The sequence below is a fragment of the Bipolaris zeicola genome (genome assembly GCF_000523435.1).
Source record: "Bipolaris zeicola 26-R-13 unplaced genomic scaffold scaffold_8, whole genome shotgun sequence".
Lineage (NCBI taxonomy): Eukaryota > Fungi > Ascomycota > Dothideomycetes > Pleosporales > Pleosporaceae > Bipolaris > Bipolaris zeicola.
Genome location: NW_006912057.1, coordinates 169,910 through 194,200, shown reverse-complemented (window position 1 = coordinate 194,200; position 24,291 = coordinate 169,910). Strand labels below are relative to the sequence as shown.

Sequence of the window (24,291 nt, the reverse complement as noted above, 5' to 3'; positions counted from 1 at the left end):
TTTTTCCTCTCCAAATCCCGGCTTCTCCGGGTCTGCTCTCCACATTCCGTCTTTGTCCCCAGTCTTGTCTCCGCATTCTGAATCCACTTTCACTACTACTTTTTCACCGCTCTAGCCACAACCGCCGAAGCCCCTGGATCCAGGTAACCCCTAAGACTTTGTGGCGCCAATGAACATTGATCATCGGGCCTATTTAATGCGACCTCGGTAGAACATCAAGGCGAAGTGTGTAAACTTTCTTATGCCCAGCCCCCTAAAGCCTACATGACGGCATCATGCAAGCAACGAGGTAGTCCAAATCCAGAAATCTGGGGACCCCGTAATGCGATCGGTAGATGCGGAGTGCATGTCTGGGGTATCCTTAACCAATAGACAGTGTGCCCACCATCGGGCATTCAACAGTGCGCAAAGTCCCGATGGCTTGTTTACAGGGATAAACATTATGTTAAAAAGCATCTAAGGGCTCGCTCATGGTGGCAGCCAGCATTTGCATTCTGGCGCAGATTTCCATGATGGTCAACCTCAATATGTACCTACTGGGTGCTTGCACTTGGGGTCAGGCTGCCTACGCGTAAGCAGTGCCGGAAAAAGCATTTACATTACTACCAACTGATGTTAAACCATAGATTCGTCGATTATGGCAACGTCTATCCAAGGAGATACTCGCTCAGCGGAGATGTTCAAGTAGCTGACCTGAGTTACGACAATACTACCGAGATAACGCTGTCACCTGCGCATCCCGTCCTCACGCTCGACTACGGTACTGAGGTTGCTGGCTTCCCGTTCTTTGTCGTTGCAGAAGGCGCATCCCCAGCACAAATTGAGGCTGCATATACAGAGGCCTTTGCATACCTGGACGACGAAAATGCTGATGGACCATGGACTTTTTCCAACGGCCTGGCGAACAGTTGGCGGGTTGAGACATTCAACATCACCAGTGGAGGTCACACTGAGAGCTTCTTTGTGCAAGGTGGGCAGCGATGGCAGACCATCCGTCTGCTTACGAACCATTCCTTGACCATCAAGAGCGTTGGCTTCCATGCAACAAGCGAGCACCAAGATGTGGATCAGCTACCAGGTCATCTAAAGACCAGTCACGACGTTTACAACAAAATCTTTGATCTTGGTGGACAAGTCGTCCAAGCGGCTTGTGTGGATGCCGGCAATGCGCCTTCGACCTGGGAGCTAACCGACGAGGGAGCATACATTCGCGGCCAGGCCAGCGCTCAATCTTCTATCGGGCGTGTAATGGGCGCTGCCAACTACACACTGGAGTTTGATACAAAGATTGTAAGAGGCGGAACAGGGTGGCGTATAGCTAGCGCGATCCAACCACTCGGACCGTATTTCGTCTTGACTTCCAACTATCCAGAGCAAAATACGTTTGTAAACACGAACAGAACGCTGGTTCCGCCTAATACTTTGATCTTCAATGCTGGGTGGAACTTGCTCAACCAGTCTACTCTAGAAACGCCTGCGAATGAGTATTACCCTCTGAACATTTCAGTGGAAGAGAACAAGTGGTACCACGTCGTTACGGCTATCAAAGAGGATGGATACAGCATCAGTCTCAACGGAGAGAACGTTGCTTTTGTCCCACTGCCGCCGCCACTATCACCTCCTGTTTTCTTCAGCACGGCGTCTCGGTATGAAGGCACATGGGGTTTCGGAGGCTTCCAGGATCAAATCAGTATCGTCTCAAACGTATCAGTCGCCGCATCCAACAAGACCATTATCTACACCAATGACATGAAATCCCCCAGCGTCCTAGCCGAGTACGCCGTAGCACCGCTCGCCCACTCCGTCTGTCTAGATGGCGCAAAGCGCGACCGTCTAGTCTGGATCGGAGACTTCTACCACACTGTCCGCGTACTGGCTCAATCGAGCGCCCGCTGGGGCTACATCCTCGGATCCATCGATTACGTCTTTGGCTACCAGGCAAAATCCGGGCCCTTCGCCGGCTTCGTGCCCATATCCGCACGCCTGGGCACGCGACCAGAATACTCGGACGCAGACCCAGCAGGACCCGGTCTAGTCGACTACCAAGACCTCTTCCTCGCCTCAATCGGCCAATACTACCGCTACACTGGTGACGCAAAGGGCTTAGAGCCGTACTGGGAGAACATCAAAGCACTCCTCCAAGCCCGTCTCACCTACATAGATCCAAGCACCGGTCTCGTAGCCGGAAGCCCCGAAGCACCCACCGCAGGCTCCTTCCTCGGCCCCGCAAACGGCACCGCAGTAACGGGCCTCATGTCCTTCGCCCTCCAACAAATCATTCCCCTAGCCCTCGCCTTCCAAGACACAGCCACCGCCTCCCTGGCCAACACCACCGCCCACTCCCTCAACGCCGCTCTAAACACTCACCTCTGGAACCCCGCCCTAGGAACCTACTCCCTCGCCCTCTCCTCCCCGGGCAACTTCTCCCTAACAGGCCTCGCCTGGTCCATCCTCAGCGGCGCAGCCAACACCTCCCAAATCACTTCTTCCCTCGAGCAACTCGAACGCCTCCGCTTCGGCGCAGGCTACAAAACCACCTCTTCAGACGCCGAAACACCCGACTACCAACTCGCCCCCAACCCCTCCGGCTTCCTCCTCGAAGCTCTATTCCAAGCCCAACAGGCACACGGCATCGATGCCGCAAAGACGGGTATTACGCATCTCCTAGATGGCCTCTGGGGGAGCATGGTAAACGATGAGCGCTACGCCAGCGGTGCGAGTTGGGAATACGTAAAACCCGATGGACGGCCCGGAATCACGGGATTTACCAGTTTGGCGCATCCCTGGGGGGCGGCGCCGACGTATGTGTTGCCCGAGTATCTACTGGGTGTTACGCCCGTCACGCCGGGGTATAAGCGGGTGCTTGTGCAGCCGGCGGTGGCGTATCTGGGGTTGCAGAGTGTGGAGGGGAGGGTGCCGACGCCGTTTGGGGCGTTGGTGGTGGGGTGGAGGGTTGAGGGGGAGAAGGCGAGGGTTGAGACTGTGGTTCCTGAGGGAGTTGAAGGGGAGATGAGGGTGCCGAGGGGGTGGAAGGTGGATGGGAAGGAGGAGGAGGAGGGTGGTGTGGTTGAGTTGGGGACTGGGCGGACGGAGATTGTCTTGTGTACTGTGTAGATATGTGAGTCGATAGTGTAATTAACTTTTGGACTTGGTTACTACTTGAACATATTTGAAAAGGCTTCCATGGGCCCGTACAAAACTCTTTCACAAAATACACGGATACTTGACTGTTCTCCATGACAATTCACATTGGTCGAATATAAATATATATGTATTGACCAAATATAAACCGTTCCCACAGGTCGCAATCCCCCCCAGACTTTGACCGTTTACTCCCCAAAGCATCCTGACTATGAATTCAAGAGGGCTAGAATATACAAGATAGTGCAGGCTAGCACTGTGGGTGTAAGGCGGCAGTAAAGATAAATAAAATAAGAGAGTGTAGAAAGAGACAAAACATAACCAAACGCCCCTTGCTCACCAATATTCAATTCCCCTCCTCTGAGCTATCCCAACGCTCAAGAGGCCGATAGTTCTGTCTTGAACTTAAACGAATTCCAAACTCCAAAAGAGGAAAAAGAAACATAAACACTCTTTGACCACACAACTTTGCAAGATTGTGTTCGCCGTTCAAGCCACATAGTAAAGCTTCATGGCACTCAGCACCCTCTTCCTGCAGACGGGACAGCTCTGTACCTCCCTTGCGCAAGCAAGACAAGCTACGACGTGTCCGCAGTCGTAAAAGGCAGCCTCAGCATCGCCGTCCCAACAAATTCTACAAAGCCGTTCGGCCTCTTGGGCATTCTTCCAGTGCGTAACGCCCTCGCCAAACTTCTTGTCGTTTTGCCATCCACCAACATATGTATTGCCGCTCGTCGCCTCGACGTACGTGCCAGTGCCATGTTGCTGGTCGTCAACCCAATCGCCATCATACGTATCTCCGTTCTGGAACGTGTACAATCCGTGGCCGTGGCGTTGATTCAGGCGGAAGGAGCCATTATAGACGGCGCCAGAGTGGTAGATGAGAGTTCCATGACCATGACGATAGCCGTTGACAATCTCGCCCTTGTAGCATTCACTCGAGAAGTAGTTGTATGTAAAGTGACCGTTGAGCTTGTGAGGAAAGTTTCGAGCAAAAGAGCGGAACTTTAAATATGCTTGGGGTTCCGCAAACGCAGCACGGGCTGCAAGAGCGCCCTTTTGTTCAGCGCTGATAGGCATAGCGGCAATGATGATGCTTGTGTTGTGAAGATCAAGTTGCGTAAACGTGCGACGGTGCCTAAGAGCGCGCGTAGTACCAATATCCTCTTCTTCCCATATTTCCAGCTTCTTCTTCTCTTCTACCGGAAGTCCAAGCAAAGCAACGATCGTCTCATCAACCCTGTGGGACTTGAGAGTGACATGCGAACCCTTGGATTCGAGAGCCTGCTTTTCTGGGTTCCAAAACTTGAGGAAGAAATAGATTTCGTCTGCTGGTGGCTTGGGCGAAGGGGTGCGCGCTGGTGGGGGTGGAGGTGGCTGTATATGCTCGGGAGGTGGCGGTATATTTTCGAAGGAAATGTCCATTGGTGGTGGAGGAGGTGGTGGTGGTGATGAGAGAGGCGGTACTTCCTCTTGCGTGCCACCCATCTCTGTATCATCAGGCGTTGAGCTCGGAATGACCACGTCGACAGCTGGTGGATCGGTCGCAGGAGTTGACTCTACCTCGATCATAGCAGTATCGTCGGTTTGAGCAGGCTCTGTGTGCAATGGATCTTCGTGTTGTCTAACAGGAGGTTCGGAATGATCAATCTGTGCAGCAACAGGCTCCTCTACCTCGCTCATAGGCGTATCTTCTACTCTTGTAGGTAGTTGGGGTGGGTGTGAATTCGACAGCTGTTCAGCAGTGTTTCCATTCACCTGCGGGCTCACTACATTCTCTTGAGGCTCCTGATTAGTTGAAGAAGAAGAAGGCAAATCGTTTGCAGGTAGCTCGGGCACTTCATTCTCCTTTTCCTTGGGTAGCTCAGGGAGCTTTTCGTAATCGGTGACATGCACCCATATCCTCCGATATGCGACTGGGGACTCCTCTAGCGTCCACTCCTTGCTGTCAGTGTATTGGTCGTAGCTGCCAGCGGAGAACTCGATCCTCCCAGTACCGAGAAGATTGGGCCTGCCGAGTGATCCTCGCATTGGGTCCAGAAACCAGAACTTGATTTGTCGCGGATCTTTGACGCCCGTGAGTGTGTCCATCAATTTGGCGCGGATCTCTTTGCAACCATCTTGGTCTGAAAACGAGACCGTATGAATGAATTCAGAGTCCGTATCCGCCCATTTTGAGTCAAAAGCATCAAAGAGACCAGGTCCTTCATGCTTGAGGAACACTCGGGATTCGATAACCCGGAATTCCAATGTCTTGGGCGGCTTTGCTTCTACGGTTGGCTTTGCTTCTACGGTTGGCTTTGCTTCAGGTACCGACTGCTCGGTAGGCAGCGTTGGTATCGGTGTAGGGCCTCTGGAACTCTTTCTGTTCTCTATTTCTAGCCTGATCCACTCCGGTACTTGCCATTGTTCAGACTCGGCGTCTGACACAAAAGCCGACTGAGCTACGTCGTCGCGTATATACATTGCAATGTAAGCGATTGGATCATTGCCAACAACCTGTTCTGTGCCGGGCTTGCCTTCGTGCACATCGACTGCAAGACGTTTGGGGAGGCACCTCACTTGGTTCTCTTCCTTGCTGTCCGAATAGCTGTACCAACGAGATCCGGGACCCTCGGGTCGAATGATTGGCTGATACACATACGATTGTAAGGTCTGTTTATGGACTACAAATCCGTATAAAGTGTACGTAGTGCCGTTGACTGTGATGTTGTCATCTAGCGTGACTTTGTTGAGCAGCTTGATGTGAGAACGGGTTTTTGTACCATCGAATGCGTGCCGCTCCAACTCAATGGTCAACAGCTCAGGTAGCGGTTGCCCGGGAGCAGTAAAGCCATTCGAGCTATTCACAGCCTCTTGCATGCTCTCCACACCCACTACAGGCACGCGATAACTTGGAACATTACTCGAGTGATCGCGCTTTGGCCCGCAGATAGCGTGAAGCTTCGCCAGATGAGGCGTATCCTGAAGCTCCTCTTCAAGCTTGAGCCGTAGGACTTCCCACATCTCGATTACATCTAGCTTGTTGAGGCCTTCGTGTATACCGTACCAATCAAGGGCATCCAGGATGTCGTCGAGAGCAACTGCACCGGCTCCTGGATCCACTTGGGTTCGCAACATGTACAGAACTTGCTGAAATGCAGTGACAAGCGGCTTTGGGCGAACCAACGGCTCCTCATTAGGGTCCGGCACGTTTATACTGTACAAGAATTGCCGAAAAGGCTTGAAGAGCATCCATGTCGCAACCGCTGAGATCATGTTCCCACCTGGCGAACTGGCGTCTTCTCCAAGCGCAAGACCCTGCAGTCCAGTCATGGCAAAGCTGTCCCAGATGTTATCTCGGATAGGGTGCTCCCACAAGCAGTCAGTCTCGTCATTGACGACGCGAATGTACGCGGTAAATGCGAGCTTGTCATCTCGGAGGAGTGCCATTCGCTGGCCGTGCATGCGGCGAGGTATCTCAAAATAAGGACCGTGGAATCGCGTCCAGCCCCAGTCTGGAGATCCACTGCAAAAGCGGTGCAAAGCATTGCGCGAGTAGTTCACGCGAGGCTCTGTCGGGTTGTACAGAACGACGCATATCTGCGCAGCCACGCTATGGCGTTTAGGCACCTTTTTCGATCCAAGAAGCGGGAGTGGAGCATGTTGGTATTCGACTCGGGGAAGTGGGGCCGCCGCGTCCGTAGGCGTTGATCCAGCCTTTTCACGCCGCTCCGATGCGAAGTCTGACGTATTCTCGGTAGATACCGTAGAGTCGCCAGACTTCTCCTCGTCTTTTGGCTCACTAACGTTTTGTGTTGGGGCGTCGTTGGCAGTTTCTTGGTCGTCCTTGTCCTTTGGATCCATGACACTCAAGCACTCCAGATAGACACTGAGGTATTCGGAGTCATTCCCCTTAGGATAGAACTTGATCTGCCACTGATGTCCGCCAATGGTGACGACATCGGATCTCATGAGAATTTCATGATTGGGCTTCTCCCGTGTTCCGTTGTAGGTATTAATGGCCCAGTGGATGCGGCCCGCCTCGCCCGTAGTGTATTCCGGATCTTCGAGCGGCTTGAAGGCCTCCTTCTCCCAGTATTCGTGGTCCAAGGCGCTGTGTTCGCCTCGCTCTTCGATGTACCTGAGTTCGTCTTCATCGGGCGAAGACATGTCTTCTTGAAGCGGGTGCCATGGCAAATGCTCTTCGTCCTCGTCTGAAGAATCCGTGTCGGAACGTGCGGGTTCGACGGGGGGTGGGGGAGGCGGGGGCTGTAGGTTGAGAGGGGCGGGCGGAGGCACAGAGCCAGGGTCTACGGGTGGAGGGGGGATCGCGTTTGAGAGAGCCTCAGCCTGGTTGTGTGTTAGTGTTGGGTCCATTGAAACACCCAAGTCTAAGACTGAATGTAAAGTGAGGCTTACAGAATCGTCTGGTACAGGGGACAGGGGTGTAGTGATAGTACTATCCTGTGCTTCAGAAGACGAATGATTAAGTAGTAGTGCGTCGGGCTCAGCATCCGGTGTCACGTCCATGGCATCCTCGTCTATAGCAGAGATCTCGATAGCGACTGTGTTGGTGGAGGCGTCGCGATGAGTGGGATTGTCTCCATCCTGCATCTCAGCATCGGTCCGGTCGTGGTCCTGGCCAACGGGTGGCAATGTGTTGTTGTTGGAGGCGCTCACGTCCATGTCGGCAGCAGGCTGTGGCTGAGGAGAGGTAGGCGTGTGAGCATGAAGCAGATGGGTTGGTGAACGAGAAGGGCTTGAGAGCTGCTGGCTAAAGTGCAGCGGCTGTCGCTCGACGCTGACACTCATGGTTGAAGAGTAGATGAAGGCGCATGTGAAAGCGAGGAAGGAGCGTTTGACTTGTTTGCGAGTGAAGCAGAGATGGACAGTTGGGTAAAGGTGCGAGACAAGGGATTGGCGAGAGGGAATATGCACGAGGCTGCAGGTAGGTGGACGGCTGCTGTTATCGGTGAGGTCAACAAGTCGGTGGTGCGGTCGCGTTGGCGAGCAGGTAGCACGAGGGATGTAGTGTAAAGCTCAGACGGATGGCACGCGGGGGGTTTATCTACTTGGGGCTGTGGCAGAGGGAAGAGCTGGAGAGGCCGGGCTCGTGTGGGAAAAAGGTGAGGTCAGGTACAGGCGTGGCTGGAGCTTAAGAGAGAGCTGCAGCCTACCAGCGTGCGGCAGCTTGCCAACAGAATAGAGTAGAGTGAGGCGGTAAAGCTGCCTGGCAATCGGCCGACCACCACCCCCCAGGCAACGCTATTCCACCACGCCGCAGAGTTGACGTGGAGGGCGTCGCCATCAGCACCAGGCGCCCTTTTTCGTCTTGTCATGGCGGGGCCTGGGGTGCTTGAGTCATCGCATAGGCATAGGGCTGCGTGGCATGGTTCGCTGCTCAGTGGCATCATCATCATCACCATGGAGGAATCGCGGCACCTCAGCTTCGCGCTGCTGCTTATCGATTGCTCCACAGTCACCGGCTAGCCAGGCAGTCACGTTAGCGTTGTCGGCCCAGTGGGGAAGGTGGGCCCGATCGCGCCTTCCCTGCGTCAGCTCTCTCCGCACCATCAACGTTGCTCCATGCAAAACTCGCTGCAGCTTCACCTTGCACAAGCCATGCCCGTTATTTGCAATGCTCACTTTTTTTGTTTGGTTTCAATTAGTCTTCTGCCTTGGCGGCCACTCGTGCAAAAGTAGCCGCCACAATGAGCGGGAATACTACCGTGGCCTCTGCGTACACCTTGACACTGTCTCCATCCAGCTTGATCTTTCCCCAGCTGACAGCCTCGTCTGGCCGCGCGCCTGCATCGCTCCCATCAAATTCCTGCGCCGTGTTGATGTAGACGGCGCTCTCGGCCCCATTACGCATCAGGTTCGCATTAGCGATGTGGTGCTTCACCAGTCCGCCGCCCAAGACAATCATGCCTGTCCGCTTTGCTCGGACTGCAATCGTGTTGATCTTGCGAATGTCCTCTACAATGTCGACACGCAGCTGCTCTGGTGATGACTTGAACGTGTGAAAGTACAGCATGTCGCCTAGACTTCCGTCTGTGAGCGCTGGGCAGAAGACTGGGATGTCGTTCTTCCATGCCCAGTAATAGACGGATCGCTCGTCATTGATCTCCTTGCCCAGGCGGTGGATCACCTTGCTCGGGGTCCAGTGCAGCGGCTCGTCCGTCTTGTTGCTGGCCTCCTGCTCCTCGAGCATCTTGTCGAGAATGGGCACGACCCAGTCCTCGAAGGCGCAGTAGTTGCTGTTGGGGACAACAAGGTTGCCAATGCGGTTCATGCCCTTTTTGCGCAGGCCAGCGCCGGGCGTGGAGAAGGAGCCTAGGTAGGTGGGGGCGAGACACTTGATAAAGTCCTCCTCGACACCACCGGCGGTAGTGACAATGGCCGAGACATGTTTGTGCTGGACGAGGTAGCGCAGTGTTTCGCGCAGGCCCGACGAGATGAGATTGGACGTGTATCCCAGAAAGATGGTTGTGCGGTCGCCCGTCTCAGGGTCTCTCCAGGCGCGCTGTCAGGTATTAGCATTGGCCCCTTAGTGTGGACGGCAGGCTGAGCGGTGGTCGTGTATGGCTAAATCAGGCTAAACGTTTCGCCTTTCGGGGACAATGGCTAGGAGCGGCGCACGGACGGCAGCCTTCCCGGCGGCGTAGGTAGCCAAGGGCAAGTGCAGTGCAGTCTCCGCACTTGACGCTGGCATTGGCACTGGCACTGGCACGCGCATGCCGGCCATGGGGACAGAAGCAAGCAAGCAGCCAACTCACCATGTCATTGATAATTCGCACAGCCGCTCCCACCGACGTCGCCTGGAAGCCCATGGTGGCATAGCCGCTCACGAGCTCGTCGACGGTGATGGGGCGCGCCGCATGCTGGTTGAAGTCGATGCCCTGCACCTGCTGCACACCCTCAGGCACCGGCTCGGATGGCTTCAGCACGGCATCTGTGGCGCCGGCGGGTGCGGACGAGGTGCTTGCCATGGCCGAGTGCGCGTCACGATGGGTGGGCTCGGTGGCCGCAGACGACGAGGTGGTGGTGGAGGAGGCGGGGAGGGGGTTCGGCGTATTTGGACGTTGGCGACTGACTGTTGGAGCACGCAGAAAGTGCACCCTGCAAGGCAGTGTGGCGGCAGATTTTTGAGGAAAAAGAGCCCCCACACCCGTGGCCAGGAGGAGGGAGGCTAAAGCGTGGCACTGGCATCCCTGCGTGTGTGAGGCTAGTGCTCGGGTCGATCCCCTCTCCTCACGGTCAGCGGGCGCGGCCAGGCTCTGGCTGCTGTCGCCGTGGGTGTGTACAGTGCAGTGCAGTGCAGTGCGTGCCAGGCGCAGGCGAGGCCAGCGCAGCGCAGCGAGGGGGCGCGTCGGCATGCCTTTCTGCGGCCTCGTGTGGCCGTCGAGGAGCGAGGGCGGTGGTGTGCAGCGGACAGTGTACGTGTGGCCCCAAGCGGCCTAGCGCGACCGGGGCAGAAATCTGAGGCAAAACCAGCTGCTGCCACCCCTGCAGGAATCGCAAATGTCCAAGTCGGCACCCAATCACACGCGCCCTCGATGGCCTGCATGGACTCCCTCGCTAGCCGTTGCAGGCCAACCGGGGCGTCCATTTTGACTTGCAGGCATCCGTCATGGCTGGGTGTCAGTGCTTCGTTCTCGTGTTCTGGTCTCCTCGACGTTCCCCTTCCCATCATCACACCTTCGTTGCGACGACGTCTCTCTGCACGTCTCCATGCCGTAGCAGAGCCCCAGTGCGCAGCCCGGCGAGACAGCCCCCCTCCTCACAACCTCAACTCTCCCTCCCACCCGCTGCCTCACGTGCCCGGGACTCTCGCTCACAAACCATCCCAGCGCCACGTCAACGGGCTGCACAATCTCTCCTACACGGCTCCCGGCGCCCTCTGCCTGCCCCCGACACGCTGCACCAGCTCCAGCAGCTGCTCTGCCCAGCTCTCTCCGCCTCCCGCCCCCATTGCACGCGTTCCCCCCCGCGAGACGCACGCTTTGGGCGCCAGAGACGACGGTAGCAGATTGAATCTCAGCACCCGGCGCCGAGAAGCTGCGCCTGTTCCACCGCGGATCGGGGATTTGGCGCTTTCCCTCATTTCCCTGGTTTCAAAGCACGGGCCCTACCGCTAGCGCCTCGTCTACCACGGCCTTGCAAACACGAACCTTGAGTTACGTACCTGACCGACGTCAACCTACGACACCACGCCTGGCTCGACGAATCACGCACTTGGCCTTCCTCTTCCATTCAACCCTATTCTCCCTCAACTTGCCCGTTGCCCGGACCGCCTGTGCTGCTGCTCTGATCCCATCCTTGTACCACTGCACCATCCACACCATCAATCCAGCCAATCCAACAAAACCCAACCAATTCATCACGCGACCACGCTCTCTAACGACGGCAAATCGCTCCTTACCTGGCTGCTGAACCCTCCTTGTGCCCATGCCGCAATTGCAGTTTTCATTCACAGCAAGAGACCATCATCATGTCTGCCTCGCGGTACCCCGACAATGGCAGATACCCACGCGACAGATCTCCGCCCTACCGGGATCGAAGACCGTCCGCCTTTGGAGGCGGTGGAGGATACCCCCCAAGGGGTAATGAAACCTTTCGCCCAAATGCAGAGCCAGCCGGCTTCCCACGCGAAATCCCCAAAGGCCCCAAATCACTGGCCGATGCGCCACGTGGTCCACCAGCTGGACCACCCTCAGGCGCATCCCCAGCTCCACGTGATGAAAGGGCCCGAGGTTTCGCTGGACGCGGTGAGGCAACTCCACTGCGAACCGCGCCTCCACTGAGCAGCGGGCCCGGATTCTCACACAACTCCCAAAATTCCTGGAGAGCAGACCGCGACCGAGATCGCGACTTTGATCGACGCGAGAGACGACCAACTCCACCACGCCGATCGCCCATTCGAGATTCCAGGGATCTACGCGACCAGAGAGACTTTGCCCCGCGTGATCTAGATGTCAACCGCGCTCGACGCAACTCACGGGACGGCCCTCTCTCAGCAGGCTCAACGTACTCTGACCCCCCTCCTCTTGGTACGGCATCATCCTACCGTGGTGGAGGCATAGGTCGAGGACGAGGTGGGTTTGCAGGACGCGGTAGGAATTTCCATGGTGACGATCGGGACCGACATCACGATCCACGTGACCGGATACCAGAACGTACATCGTATCGCCCTAGAAGCCGGACTCCTCCTAGACGTCAAGAACGGGATATTCGAGAAGAACGCGATTTTGACAGAAGAGACCGTGATGACCGGAGGTTTCCCCGAGAGTATGATTCTTACATTGGTCCTGCAGGTACTGCAAAACCCGGATTACGCGCATTAGACACCCACCGTGGACCAGGTCCCTCCGACCTAAGGCATCTTCCAGGCACACCTACAGGACCAACGCCTCATTCTTCCCATCATGCATCTCCATCTGATAGGTTGGGCTCACAGGGCGATTCCTACCCAAGACGGCCTTCTCTTGCCATCGATCCGCTCTCTGCCAAGGATGTCCGTCGGGAACCTGGTAAGGACGAGGCCCTGTTGGCCAGCCGGGCAGAAGCATCGAGAGAAAGATATGCTCCGCGAGCATCATCACCTCCCGCTTCGATTCCGGCCTTCGGTGGGTCTAACGTGTGGAGAGCACCCGTCACTGATATCAAACCAAGCACTGCTCCAGTAGCACCGCCAAAACCTGCTCAGCCTGCTCCAGCACCCTCAGCGGCTCCCCCCACTCCTTCAGTTCCCACAGCCCCTGCTGTTTCATCTGGACCTGCTGCTTCGACTGCGCCTGTTGTTCCCACAACAACCGCAAAAACACCTACAGTTCCTACTGCTCCCAAATCAGCTATTCCCTCTGGTCTTACCACCGCCCCGCCTACTGGACCCAAAGCTGATCGTGCACCGGATCGCCCTCCGCTTAGCGATGCACCGAATCTAGAGAGCAGGCCTGGCCCTCCACCTCCTCCACTTCCGCCTACCCAGCGGATGGAGCCACCCGCTATTCCGCCTGCCACTGTTTCATCCCATGCCAATGACGCATCTAGCTCGGACACCGTAGCTGTCAAGGTTCCTGTGACGCCACAAATGCCTACGCCACCCAAAGGCCCTTCGAACGTACCATCTGCTCCTCCAACAGCACCAACGGCCCCATCGAACACGGCAAAATCTCCGCCCCAGGGCCCAGCTCCGAGGCCGCGTGCGCCGCCAACCGCTCCTCAAGCTGCTCTGAGAGCCAATGTTTCGCCCTCATTCTCCAGAGCCACTCTTCCGCCATACACCCCTCGGGATGCATCTCCCAACGCTGCTCCTTCCACGTTTGGACCCCGCGTTGTTAGTGGAAGTGGGCCTGTAATGAGTACTTCTCCCAAGAGTCTACCAGCGAACATCCCGACTGGTCCAAAGGCCGACAGAACACCAATGGCTCCTCGGCCGCCTCCACCATATAATCAAGCTGATAGATCTGGGTTCCCGCTGGCCAGGGGCCCTTTGAGCGGAGGCCCGAAGAGCATGCAGTGGGTGCGACCTGGATTCACATCGAACCGGCCATCGATCCCAACCAAGCGCGAGTTTCCCACAGAAGATCGTGAGCGATCTTTTGGCAATGCCCCCAAAGCTCCGAGGCTTGAGAACAGTGTTTCGGCTACACAGCCACAGCGGACTTCACAGGCGAAATCAGTGTCGCCTTCGTTTTCTAGAGTGTCGACTGATGCCGAACGGCCTAGAGAGCGAGCCTTGTCAGCAGAACGGCCAGTCATGCCTTCGCCTAAGCCCACACCGATTGAAACCAGGCGCCATTCCGATGTCGTCATGGCAGAGGCGTCGCCTCAAATGGTCAAGCCGCCAATGTCTGCTGCATCATCTGCGCCGGAAGCTTTACAAGACTCTGACGACGACTTGGATCTCGACGAAGAGGATTTTGCTGAGTCGGAAGCGAAGTACAACCGGGAGCGGGCTCGTCTGGAGGCCAAGCGTGTGGATCTGAGTGCTTCACACTTGCGCGCCCTGACGCCTTTGCAAGAAATTGCTCTACTGTCCTGCCTAACCGTCGACCATCTTCCACAAGCACGGCCTGAACCAGCATCTGTAGAAGAGATGGGTACACCTTTGCCTCAAGAAGAATCAGTTCCATTGTCTGCCAAGACAGTGCCTGACATGCTGTCAGCTCCTCAGCCGCCACCAGACAGTACTACAGCAGATCTACCAACACCTAGAGCTGAAGACTCTGAAGACGTCGAAATGGAAGACAAGGAAGAGGTTGAAGAAAGATCAACAGCACCTGCTACGATGGCACTACGCCTTCGCCGGGAGACTTCTGCTGATCAAGAGACTCTTCCTGACCTGAGTTCGCTACCCTATCTTGGTTCTGGCCCTCCCACACCTCTATCCGACATTGGACAAGATCATCCTGCCTTACCAGACTCTGTCATGGACGTTATTCGGAGCAAGTTGCGCAAGAGCATTGAGCCAGAAATGAGCATTGACCAGACCCTTCGACGATATGCTGCTGTGTACAAAGAGTGGCGACTGCATATTCGGCCATGGGATGAAGAGCGCGAGCAGGATGAAAATGACAGGCAGCCATCTGCGGAGCCATTGCTAAAGGCCGTCACCCCCGATGCGCAAAACGCTGCCATGACTGGAATACTTGATGGATCTCTAGCACCTACAGGCCGAAGAAACCATGCGAGCCGATGGGCTACTGAGCTGGATCTTGAGGCTGTTATCAAGGAGTCCTTGAAGACTGCTGAGGAAGAGAAGCTCGGGAAAAGAGACAAGGAACCGAGAAAGGCCATGGCTGACCCTGAAAAAGAAGCAGACGTACCCCTGGAGTTGACCGAGGCTGAGGCCCAAAGGCGCAGATTCATCGATTACAACTTCCAGCGCGAACCCGGCCAGGGCATCTTTGTGTTCCATTACGAGCCACCGGAGGATGACTTCACACCTGAAGAGCATCGAGTGATGGTGTACAACTACAAGGACCAATATGCCAAGAAATGGGGCAAGCTGGCTGAGGTCTTGTACAAGGAAGTTGGAACTGAGCGTACCTACAAAGACTGTATCAATCACTACTATGCGACCAAGTGGGGCAGAGAGTACAAAGGCAAACTGCGGAAACCGCGTGTTTCTAGGAAACGTGGTGGAGGCGTCAGTCGGGGCCGTAGTGCTATTGCCAACATGGATCGAACTGAAGTGCAAGGCGAGGACGGACAACCCTTGCCCGTCACTGAAACTGGGCGACCCAGGCGCTCGGCTGCACCAACATTTGGTCCCACGGAGACAGACTTCGATCCAACTTCCGGAAATGTCACTCCAGCCCGCGCACGCAGGCAGACTGACACCGACGGCTCGCAAGAGAAGGCTGGAAGGCGAGGGAAGCCCTCAAAGGAAAAGCTTGGTCGCAAGCCAAAGAACATGCCACTCGCTGCGGCCCCCGTGGGCTCCGTTGTCAAACCCGATCGGAAAGAAAAGGCTTTTGGTGTCAAGATGGAGGATGATGCAAGTAAGCGACCATTGGATGAGATGCCCGTGCCCATGCACGTTGTACCCATGGAGGAGCAGGTAGTCATGTCCAGTGATTTGCAGCAACTCCCTGGTATGGCGGGCAACCTTATGGAGCGTCCCAAGACTCAGCCTGGTGCGAGACCTGGTCCATCAAGCTATTGGTCGGTTTCAGAGTTACAGGACTTCGACAAGAACGTTGCACACTTTGGCACAGACTGGATTGCAATCGCGAATCATATGGGCACCAAGACGCACACTATGATAAAGAACCAATACCTCCGCCTTGTTGAGAGCGGTAAACTGGACTTGGAACAAGTCGCAAAAGAGGCAGATGCACGAAGGGATCGCGGCGAAGATCTTGGACCACCACCTACGCCAACTCCGGCACCCAAAAGACGATATGAGAGTACACAAGCGGCACCGGTCCGCCCCATTGCGCCTACGCCTGAACACGCTTCTCCTCCTCCAAATGCGCTTGCGCTACCCAAGGCATCCCCACCGCATCCCAATCCATCTTCGAGGTTTCCCAGTATTGCCCAAGGACCCATGCAGAGCAAGCCACTGGTACATAATTCGGGATTTCCTGCCCTACACGAGACTAGCCTTGCGTCTGTACCTTCAATACCACCACAGCAATCACCACCCGCTCCACCCCAACGTGCCCAGCCACAGCAACAGCCGCCACAGCAGCCGCAACAGCAACAGCAGCAGCAGCAGCAGCAGCAACAACAACAACAACAACAACAACAACAACAACAACAACAACAACAACAGCAGCAGCAGCAGCAAGCACAGCAAGCACAACACCACCATCACCACCAGCATTCCATGTCGCAGCAAAAGGCACAATTGCAGGGGCCCCGAGCAGGGTATTTCTCAGATGACCTGCCACCGCGTTTTGAGAGCCGGCCACCTTCGCAACCATCAGGTAGCCAGCAGCCGCATCGACCGTTACAGCAGCATGGCACTCCTCAGCCACGCGTCCAAGAGCAGCATCATTCACCTGTCTACCGCAGCCTTCATTACCAGGAACGAGATACTGTTGGCAGATCTGAGCACCCACAAGAACAGGAGATTCAACGCAGGATCCATGAGCAACATGTTCGCCGGATATCCACAGAGGTGCCACAGCACAGGCCTTTTGCTCCCAGTGGTGCACCACCGATTATGGCGCCAGTACGTTCAAGCTCGGTCTTGAGATCCCCGGAGCACCGTCCCTTGCCATACTCGCACTCCCGGCATCCGTCGCAAGTCCAGTCGCTCAACCAAACCACTGCCGAAGTATTCTCTCCAGGATCCAACGCCAGTCATATCGGGCAACAGCTGCCGCCTCGCTCGACAATCCTTACGCCACCTGTTAAAGAAGAGCCTAGGAACATGACACCTTCTGCAATCCCTCCAGCTCAGCCTCAACCAATGCTCCATTCGCAACTGCAGCACCCGCAACGCAATCAACCACCTATGCACAACACTCCACCACCCGTTGCACACAAGCCCGCTCCTGAACCACGCAAGTCGAATCTCATGTCTCTACTAAACGACACCGATCCAGAAGAGCCTAGACGTAAGAAGCCGAGCGAGCAAGGTCCGCCATCGCACAGCTCTACCCCTCAACAGTCAGCGCCCGTCGCTCCTCCTCCTCCGACAACCCAGAGCTATTCCTCATCAAGGCGCCCACTATACGAAGACCCAATTGCCGTACAACCTCCTTACAGCCGTTCATCGTATTCTCAGCAATCCTCGCTTCCCGCCGCGGCATCGAATAGACCCATCGACCTTACAGATGATAAGCCGTCAGCAAGTAGACCAAGCTTGCGTGAAAGCTGGACAACTCGACAACCATATCACCCAGGGATGAGCCAGACTCCGCAGCTAACTTCTGTGCCGTCCTCACAGTCTGGGCTATCTCAAGCACCTCCTGCCAACGAGAGAATGTTCAATCATCGGTCTGTCTTCGCTCAGCACAACACCCCGCGTCAAAATGCAACCCCACCTCCTCTTGCTGGATACGGCAGTTCGTCAAATCCGCATTCACGCGCTTCGAGTATAAGCGGACCGCCAGGATCAATGTCTCGACATGCTATGCCTGGCACAAGCGCAGCACAGCATGTGCAGGCAATGAACACGTCTGCGCAATCTGCGCAAATTCTGCAACCCAACCCGTACGCTCAGGTGGATCCACCAGGCAATGGCGGACCCCCATCTGGCCCAATGGGTATGCGTCCCAGCCCACGTTTGCAGGCAAATCACGCTGTACAGCAGAGGGAGCCAGCTGGACGCAACGAGCATTCGCAGGCTTCGAATGCAAATATGTCTTATTCCAACCCACAAACGCCGAATGAACATCATGGACAGCATCCTTTCCAGGGGCTGAACAGACTGACAGAACCGTATCGCCCTCGCGATCCTCGGGACGCTCACGAAATGGACCATCGACAACTATCAGATCGCGACACTAGCCGTGAGCTCTCCCAAAGAGCTGATTACTTGCGCGAACAACATTCCAGCTCCGCAATGCGTTCGACGGGTCCGCCAATGCATGAAGATTTGCGCTATCAATCTCAAGATCGAGGCTATCTTGGTCAGAGGTCTCAGACCCAAACTCCACTTTCCAGGTCTGAGCATAGCCAGCCCCCACCTCTGCAACACCCACCTCACTCGTCACTCGGAGTGGCAAATCACTCGTTATACGGCCAACGCCCTCCCCCCGAAGAGCCACCCCACCATTTCATGCGCAACCCTCGGGACCGCAGCATGACTGAGCGTCTCCGAGAAGAGCAAGCACAGGCCCAGGCCCAGCACCACGCAGCAATGCAAACCCGCGACGAACACATGCGACGAGAAGCCGAGCGAGACATGCGCGAACGCGACATGAGAGAGCGCGATATGCGCGAACGTGAAGCCCGTGACGTGCACCACCACCGAGACAGCTTTATCAGAGCTAGTCATGCCAGAGGTGTGCCTCCCCCTCCGCCAGCTGGTGCTGGTTCGGCTCCCGGATCACTGCCTGATCAGCGACTACCTCCTACGGGTGATTGGGTCACGGGTGTGCCTAGACACCCTGGAGATCGCGGGCCGTGGCAGAGGTAACAGATGAATGAATTGATATGAGGGATGCGTGTGTGTTCATGTCTCGCCCTTTTTTTTCCTTCTTCTTCTTCCTCTTCTTCTTCCTCTTCTTCTTTCTTCAAAGCGGGAGGATGACAACTTGTTGTTTTGTTTTGTTTTGGTTCTAGTTGGAGAAAGCGATGTTCGACGTTTTTTTACTTCCGTGTGTGTATCTGTCTGTTCTTTATCTACACTTACTACCATGGATATATTCATCTTCGTTCTCGTTCTGTTTTCTCATTCGTCCCCGTTTCTTCTTTCCTTTTCATATGTCGAAACTTTGTAGATGAACAATATTTATTTATTCTTTTATTTACATCACACACAAAACAATATATTAACTGTACTTTTGTTTTTTTTAAGTTATGTTTTTTTCTGAGCGTGCGAAAGATTATACGAAAGGGGTGGTGGTTTTGATGTGGGAAAGATTTTTTTTGGGTTTCGGGGTTTGAGCGAAGAAATACGATGGTCATATAGTTTGATATAGCAATAGAAAGTCTCTTTCACACACACACACACACACACACATTGAAAAACTCTTTATTTGAATTTTTTTATCCTCCTCTCTTTCTTTCTCTATAGCCAAACATGTTTGCCTAGTAGTTGTATATGGCCAATGTCTAACTTTTTATCTGCCCTTGGTACAACAAAATCCGTCTGTGTCCTAATCCTAATCGTACAAGTGAAGTAGAAAAAAAAGCATTCTCTCAATGGGAAAAATAACATGGAGTTCTTTTTGATACAAAGGATGATGGTGAGGAACGCAGCGTTCTACTCTTTCTCTACATGCCATGGGTATGGAGCCAACATCCGTTTTTTTTAATGAAAGGATGTGGGGAGGAAACGGCGGGAGATGGTCTTGCAGGTTGCTGGAAACTGCGGGAAATGGATGACCAGATTTGGTTATTTGTGGGGTATTTTGTGGGTTCTTTCACTCCTGCTGCGACATGTGTGTTGGGAAGTTGTAGTCTGTGTAGTCGATGTGGACGAATGCACGGTCGACGTAGGGTACGCTTTCTGTAGACTTTGTTAAAAACTTATTCACATATCGTGGTACAGGATAGGGGGATAAGCTTACCAAGAACGTACTGCAGACTCTCACCCAGATCGTGGCTATCCCTCAGACTGAGATTCTCATCAACGACAATGTCAACCTCGACGTTCAGCTTGTCACCGGCATGGTATGCCTGGAGACCCTGGATTCGCTTGATGCTCTTAGCAAAGCGCATAGTCATGTAGAGCAGGATGTTCCTCTCGTCGGCAGTCGCGCTCGCACCGGTCAAGTTACGAACGTGCTCTGCGGATGTGGCACCCCAGTTGATAATGACATAGGCAGAGAGCAAGATACCGCCGAGAGCATCGAGCCACCAGATCTTGGCAAAGTAACCAACAAGCGGGAAGAAGATGGAAAAGGTGTTGAAGACGACGTCGGTCATGGCGTCTTGGGCCAAGGCTTGTACACTGGAGTTGCGGATCAAGCGGCACCAGAGCCAGCAGAGACCCTTGATTACGACGGTAGAGGCCATGATAGCAACAGCAGGAACACCCAGTTCGACAATCGTGTGGTCCTTGCCGGTAAGCCGTGAGATACCCTCAATACCGACCTGAAAGAAGGAAGTCATCATGATAACGGAGAAGATCAAAACACCAATGGGCTCGAGTCGCCTGCGGCCAACAGGGTATGCGTAGCGATCTTGACGTGCAATCATCCAGGAAGTGAACCACACGATGGCGGTAGAGAGAAAGTCAAGCGCGGCGTCGACTAAACTGGCGACGACGGAAAGCGAAGATGTCATGATTGTGACGACAATCTTCAAAATCAGCAAAGCCGTGTTTGCGCTAAGATTGACGTAGAGGGCCAGTTTGACAATGGGACTTTCGGTGTCTTCATCTTCTTCTGGTACCCAGTCCATGAGCTTCGACTTGGCTGCTTCAAGGTCGTCCTCGTCGTGAATAGCATTTTCATTTGCCAGCAGCGGCGTGTTCTCGTCGATCTCGGGGACTTTGTACAGGTTCTTTGGTGTACGCTTGACCATGGGCTTCAGCGCGCCGTTGCCATTGCCATTGAGACTGCCCGATGAGCCAGTTCTACCCCCACTGGAGAGCCCAGGAGTGGTTGTACCAGAGTTGTGGCCATCCAGGGCTGGCGTCCCTGTAGATGAGGATTCCTCTGTAATTGTGGTAGGGATCTTGACCGCGCCCGATTCTAGGTTTGTGTACTCCTGAATGAGGTTGTGCGGTAGCGAGGAGTCGAGAAGACGGTCAATGTACATGTAGTTTTGGATAAGCTGGTTGTTGCGCTCGTAGTATTCGCGGATTGGCTTCTTCATGCCCTTGAGGTCTTCTTCATGCTTGTAGTATTTTTCCCACTTGTACCGGGGATTGGAGTTTCCAATTAGTCGTTGGCTTCGCATCTGGGGTGTGTTGAGAATGTGTGCACCGATGCTACTCCTCCGGTCCGAATCGCGGTCATACGCCATCATAAGTCCATGTCTGTATGCTTCCATATCCTCGTCCTCTGTGTCGCTGCCGCGACGCTCGTTGCTGCGTATGGTTGACGGCCGGCGCGAGCTGTGTAGTAGCGAGGGCAGGTGGTGACCGCGTGTAGTAATGGCAGAGGCCTCATTCTGAGGAGAGAAGAGCTTCGAGTTGGTAAGACGGGGCACACTTGACGTGCGAGGGATTGTCGCCGTAGAGGGCGACGGGGGCGGTGGTGTGGAAGGATAGTCAGTCATGGCGGCAATGGGGATGAAGAAAGTGCGCAGACGCGACGATTTGGGTTCAGTTTGGATGGAAGAAATGCCCAATGTCTTGAGATGAGATTTGTGCGCGTCAACGCGGCAGAAGCAAGACAGGCGTGGGGGTGAGGTGGAGGTGGTTATCGCACTGGCGCAGGGCAACTGCGAGGATGATTGGGATCAGCGGAGACGCTGGATGGCAGTAATATGTAGGAAAATGCGCGGATTAGTCCACCACAGCGCAGATGCAGAGCGATATGCAGGCGGAGTGATGTTGCAGCGGAATCGTTCAGGCCTGAGGTGCAGAGGGCACCGGGAACCGCAATACGGCCGTGGACGCGGCAGAATGCGACGAGGAGGTTCGCCGAAACAAGAGGGTCTTTCATCCAGGGCGGGATCGCCATGGCCTCGCTCCGCTAACTCCTGCAGATGCGCCCACTTTAGCTGTGGCCAGAGCTCGCGCTGCTGAATCTGGGGTGTACCAGCCGAGATCGCCATTGGTTTCCGACAAAAGATTCGTCGCATGTGTTTCACGCAAGCCCGTCTGGCTGCTCGCGAACAAAAAATCTCACCTATGCTTCTTGGCGTTATAGGTTGGTGGACACAGCTCTGCTCGGTCGCTATACGCCAGGTCCACTCTGACCGGACTAATGTACAGCTGCATACCCTGAAGTCCGCACCTTCGAGGTTTCACGCTCCCCCCCCAACCACCTTGGCCAGGCATAGTGCAGGCGCTATATGAAACAGGGTCTTGAGATGACAGGCAATGTGCGCCATACCTACCTTTCCCTGTTCTTATTCCCCGATTCTCTTCTCCGTGTCCTGAGTCCGCTCACCTCTGTCCCATACTCCCCCACCGATCCCTCATAATACAGAACAGCCGTTCCAGACCCACCAATTACCAATTCCATGTCCATGTCGCCTCAAACGATTGTGGCAAATTATTGGCCGATGGCTCAACGGATGCCCAGCCGGACTGCTCAGTCCATTTGAAAGCCTGACTCGTTAAGACATGTTGTTTACATGCGATGATAGATACATAAAGTTATATGTTATAAGCTGTCACAAAAGTATGCTTCTTGTTAAGCGAGTCTTCTAAAAAGCTTGGCAATGAGACTATTTAATGAGCTGGCCGATCTCAGGATAGGATATGGCATCGAGGTGAGAATTTTTCGTTGTTGACGGTATATGATGGAATCGGTCGAGATGGTCTTCTTTTTTTGGGAGATGAATCTTATTCGCATGCTGTGAACCAGTAGAGGTTTTCGTGATATTGAATGTGAGTTGTCGAACAGAGAGGTGAACCTTGCTATGGCTACGATTCTCAGATTATGCACACTCCGATTATACAAGAAAAGGGGAAGATTGTTGATGGTATACAAGTCATTTCATTCGTCCTGTTCCGTAGTTAGACAATCCGCTCGACTGCTTGTGAAGAAACATAGCGATCGTGAGCGAAAGGGATGGTTCTACGCACAGACACGCCATGAGGCATCACGACGTCGTGACGCTACATTTCTAAACCGAGGACATGTGCAGTGCACAACGCAATGCCGTGTAGGAGTGTAAGAAGGTTGAGGTGGGGGCTTGGGGCATCCGCACTAGCACCACCAAAGCTCCCAATGCGGTCTAGCACTTCTGACTGCTTGGCAGCGCACCATGGAGCTCGGCTAACAGCCTGAAATTCGCTTTTCCACGACAACGACAACTTCTTCGACATCCGACTACTCACAACAAGCAGTCAAGATGCCGGTATGATATCATCTCCTACGGTCATGCCGCCATGTAGGAACGCCTATTGACGATTTTTGCAGAGCCAAAAGTCATTCCGCACCAAGCAGAAGCTTGCCAAAGCGCAGAAGCAGAACCGCCCCATCCCTCAGTGGATTCGCCTGAGGACCGGCAACACCATCAGGTATGACTTACTCGCAGCATTCTCGGGGACTCTTGTGTCTCTCAGAACTGCATGCAATGCCACAAGACAGACTGGTCATGACCGTGAGAACTCGGACTGACATTGCACCCCCAAGGTACAACGCCAAGCGACGACACTGGCGCAAGACCCGTCTCGGTATCTAAGCGGATCGCCTCCTTCAAGCCATCCCTCACTCGATTTCCGATTCCCAGCCACCTCTTTCGACGACGACAAGGACTGTACGAAACGAGCGATCATATTGGGAATTTCGCACATGGCGGGAACCGAGCGACCAGTCTTCTAAGCGAAGTACATCTGCAACACGAGGGATGCAGTGGGCGGTACTCTTTTCACGTTACCGGATACCTCCCTACCTCTGATTCACGGCGCTTTGGGTCTGTAAATGGGCATGAAAGGAATCGATTCATGATGGTTAGACTAGGCAGTGATGAATGAAACCACTTGCTGGGTCGCAATGAACAACGAATGGTGTTTTGATTGTGTGATGCAAGCCGCTCGCAGTTATCATGTCGTGGGATTAATATCCAGAGCCGCTCTCGTGGCATTGTACTCCAGAACGCGTGAACCGAGAAAGCAACCCACTCGGATCCCAACAAGCATGATGTGGCCATTCGGATGGCGACGATACTGCAAAGTTCAAATGATTAGCATTATGTACTGCATTAGTCATGTAGACCAACGACACTTGTGACGCACTTGTGAACATAAAACTTTGCAGGCTTTCCGACCCCCAACCATTACTTCTACAACATCCCGAAACAAGTTGACCTTCTACATCTGGGTTGCTAATCCACAAGCTAAACTACCTCATGGACACCTGTATATACAGTTTACTCAAGAGCGCATCTGGCTTGGCTGGACTTGGCTGAAGCCAA

General features: G+C 54.5%; 7 protein-coding genes across 7 annotated transcripts; 3 read left to right on the top strand and 4 right to left on the bottom strand.

Moving 5' to 3' along the window:
* Positions 1-527: 527 nt before the first annotated feature.
* Positions 528-3,114, top strand: COCCADRAFT_22441 (glycoside hydrolase family 78 protein; the record flags this gene model as incomplete). The annotated part of the gene is made up of 2 exons (XM_007709388.1): positions 528-571; positions 627-3,114. The coding sequence occupies 2 exons, from the start codon at positions 528-530 to the stop codon at positions 3,112-3,114; spliced, it is 2,532 nt and encodes an 843-aa protein (XP_007707578.1).
* A 516-nt stretch (positions 3,115-3,630) lies between these two features.
* Positions 3,631-7,935, bottom strand: COCCADRAFT_1126 (uncharacterized protein; the record flags this gene model as incomplete). Its single annotated transcript, XM_007709372.1, has 2 exons — positions 3,631-7,473; positions 7,543-7,935. 2 exons carry the CDS (start codon positions 7,933-7,935, stop codon positions 3,631-3,633), a joined length of 4,236 nt encoding a protein of 1,411 aa, XP_007707562.1.
* An 853-nt stretch (positions 7,936-8,788) lies between these two features.
* Positions 8,789-10,115, bottom strand: COCCADRAFT_83972 (uncharacterized protein; the record flags this gene model as incomplete). The annotated part of the gene is made up of 2 exons (XM_007709453.1): positions 8,789-9,649; positions 9,903-10,115. 2 exons carry the CDS (start codon positions 10,113-10,115, stop codon positions 8,789-8,791), a joined length of 1,074 nt encoding a protein of 357 aa, XP_007707643.1.
* A 1,502-nt stretch (positions 10,116-11,617) lies between these two features.
* COCCADRAFT_83922 (uncharacterized protein) lies at positions 11,618-18,724 on the top strand (the record flags this gene model as incomplete). Its single annotated transcript, XM_007709452.1, has 2 exons — positions 11,618-16,292; positions 16,425-18,724. 2 exons carry the CDS (start codon positions 11,618-11,620, stop codon positions 18,722-18,724), a joined length of 6,975 nt encoding a protein of 2,324 aa, XP_007707642.1.
* Positions 18,725-18,760: 36 nt separating this feature from the next.
* COCCADRAFT_83795 (uncharacterized protein) lies at positions 18,761-18,946 on the bottom strand (the record flags this gene model as incomplete). Its single annotated transcript, XM_007709451.1, has 1 exon — positions 18,761-18,946. The coding sequence occupies one exon, from the start codon at positions 18,944-18,946 to the stop codon at positions 18,761-18,763; it is 186 nt and encodes a 61-aa protein (XP_007707641.1).
* Positions 18,947-19,673: 727 nt separating this feature from the next.
* On the bottom strand, positions 19,674-21,477 carry COCCADRAFT_83804 (uncharacterized protein; the record flags this gene model as incomplete). Its single annotated transcript, XM_007709450.1, has 2 exons — positions 19,674-19,759; positions 19,821-21,477. The coding sequence occupies 2 exons, from the start codon at positions 21,475-21,477 to the stop codon at positions 19,674-19,676; spliced, it is 1,743 nt and encodes a 580-aa protein (XP_007707640.1).
* Positions 21,478-23,226: 1,749 nt separating this feature from the next.
* Positions 23,227-23,559, top strand: COCCADRAFT_1122 (uncharacterized protein; the record flags this gene model as incomplete). The annotated part of the gene is made up of 3 exons (XM_007709371.1): positions 23,227-23,232; positions 23,295-23,395; positions 23,511-23,559. 3 exons carry the CDS (start codon positions 23,227-23,229, stop codon positions 23,557-23,559), a joined length of 156 nt encoding a protein of 51 aa, XP_007707561.1.
* Positions 23,560-24,291: the final 732 nt, after the last annotated feature.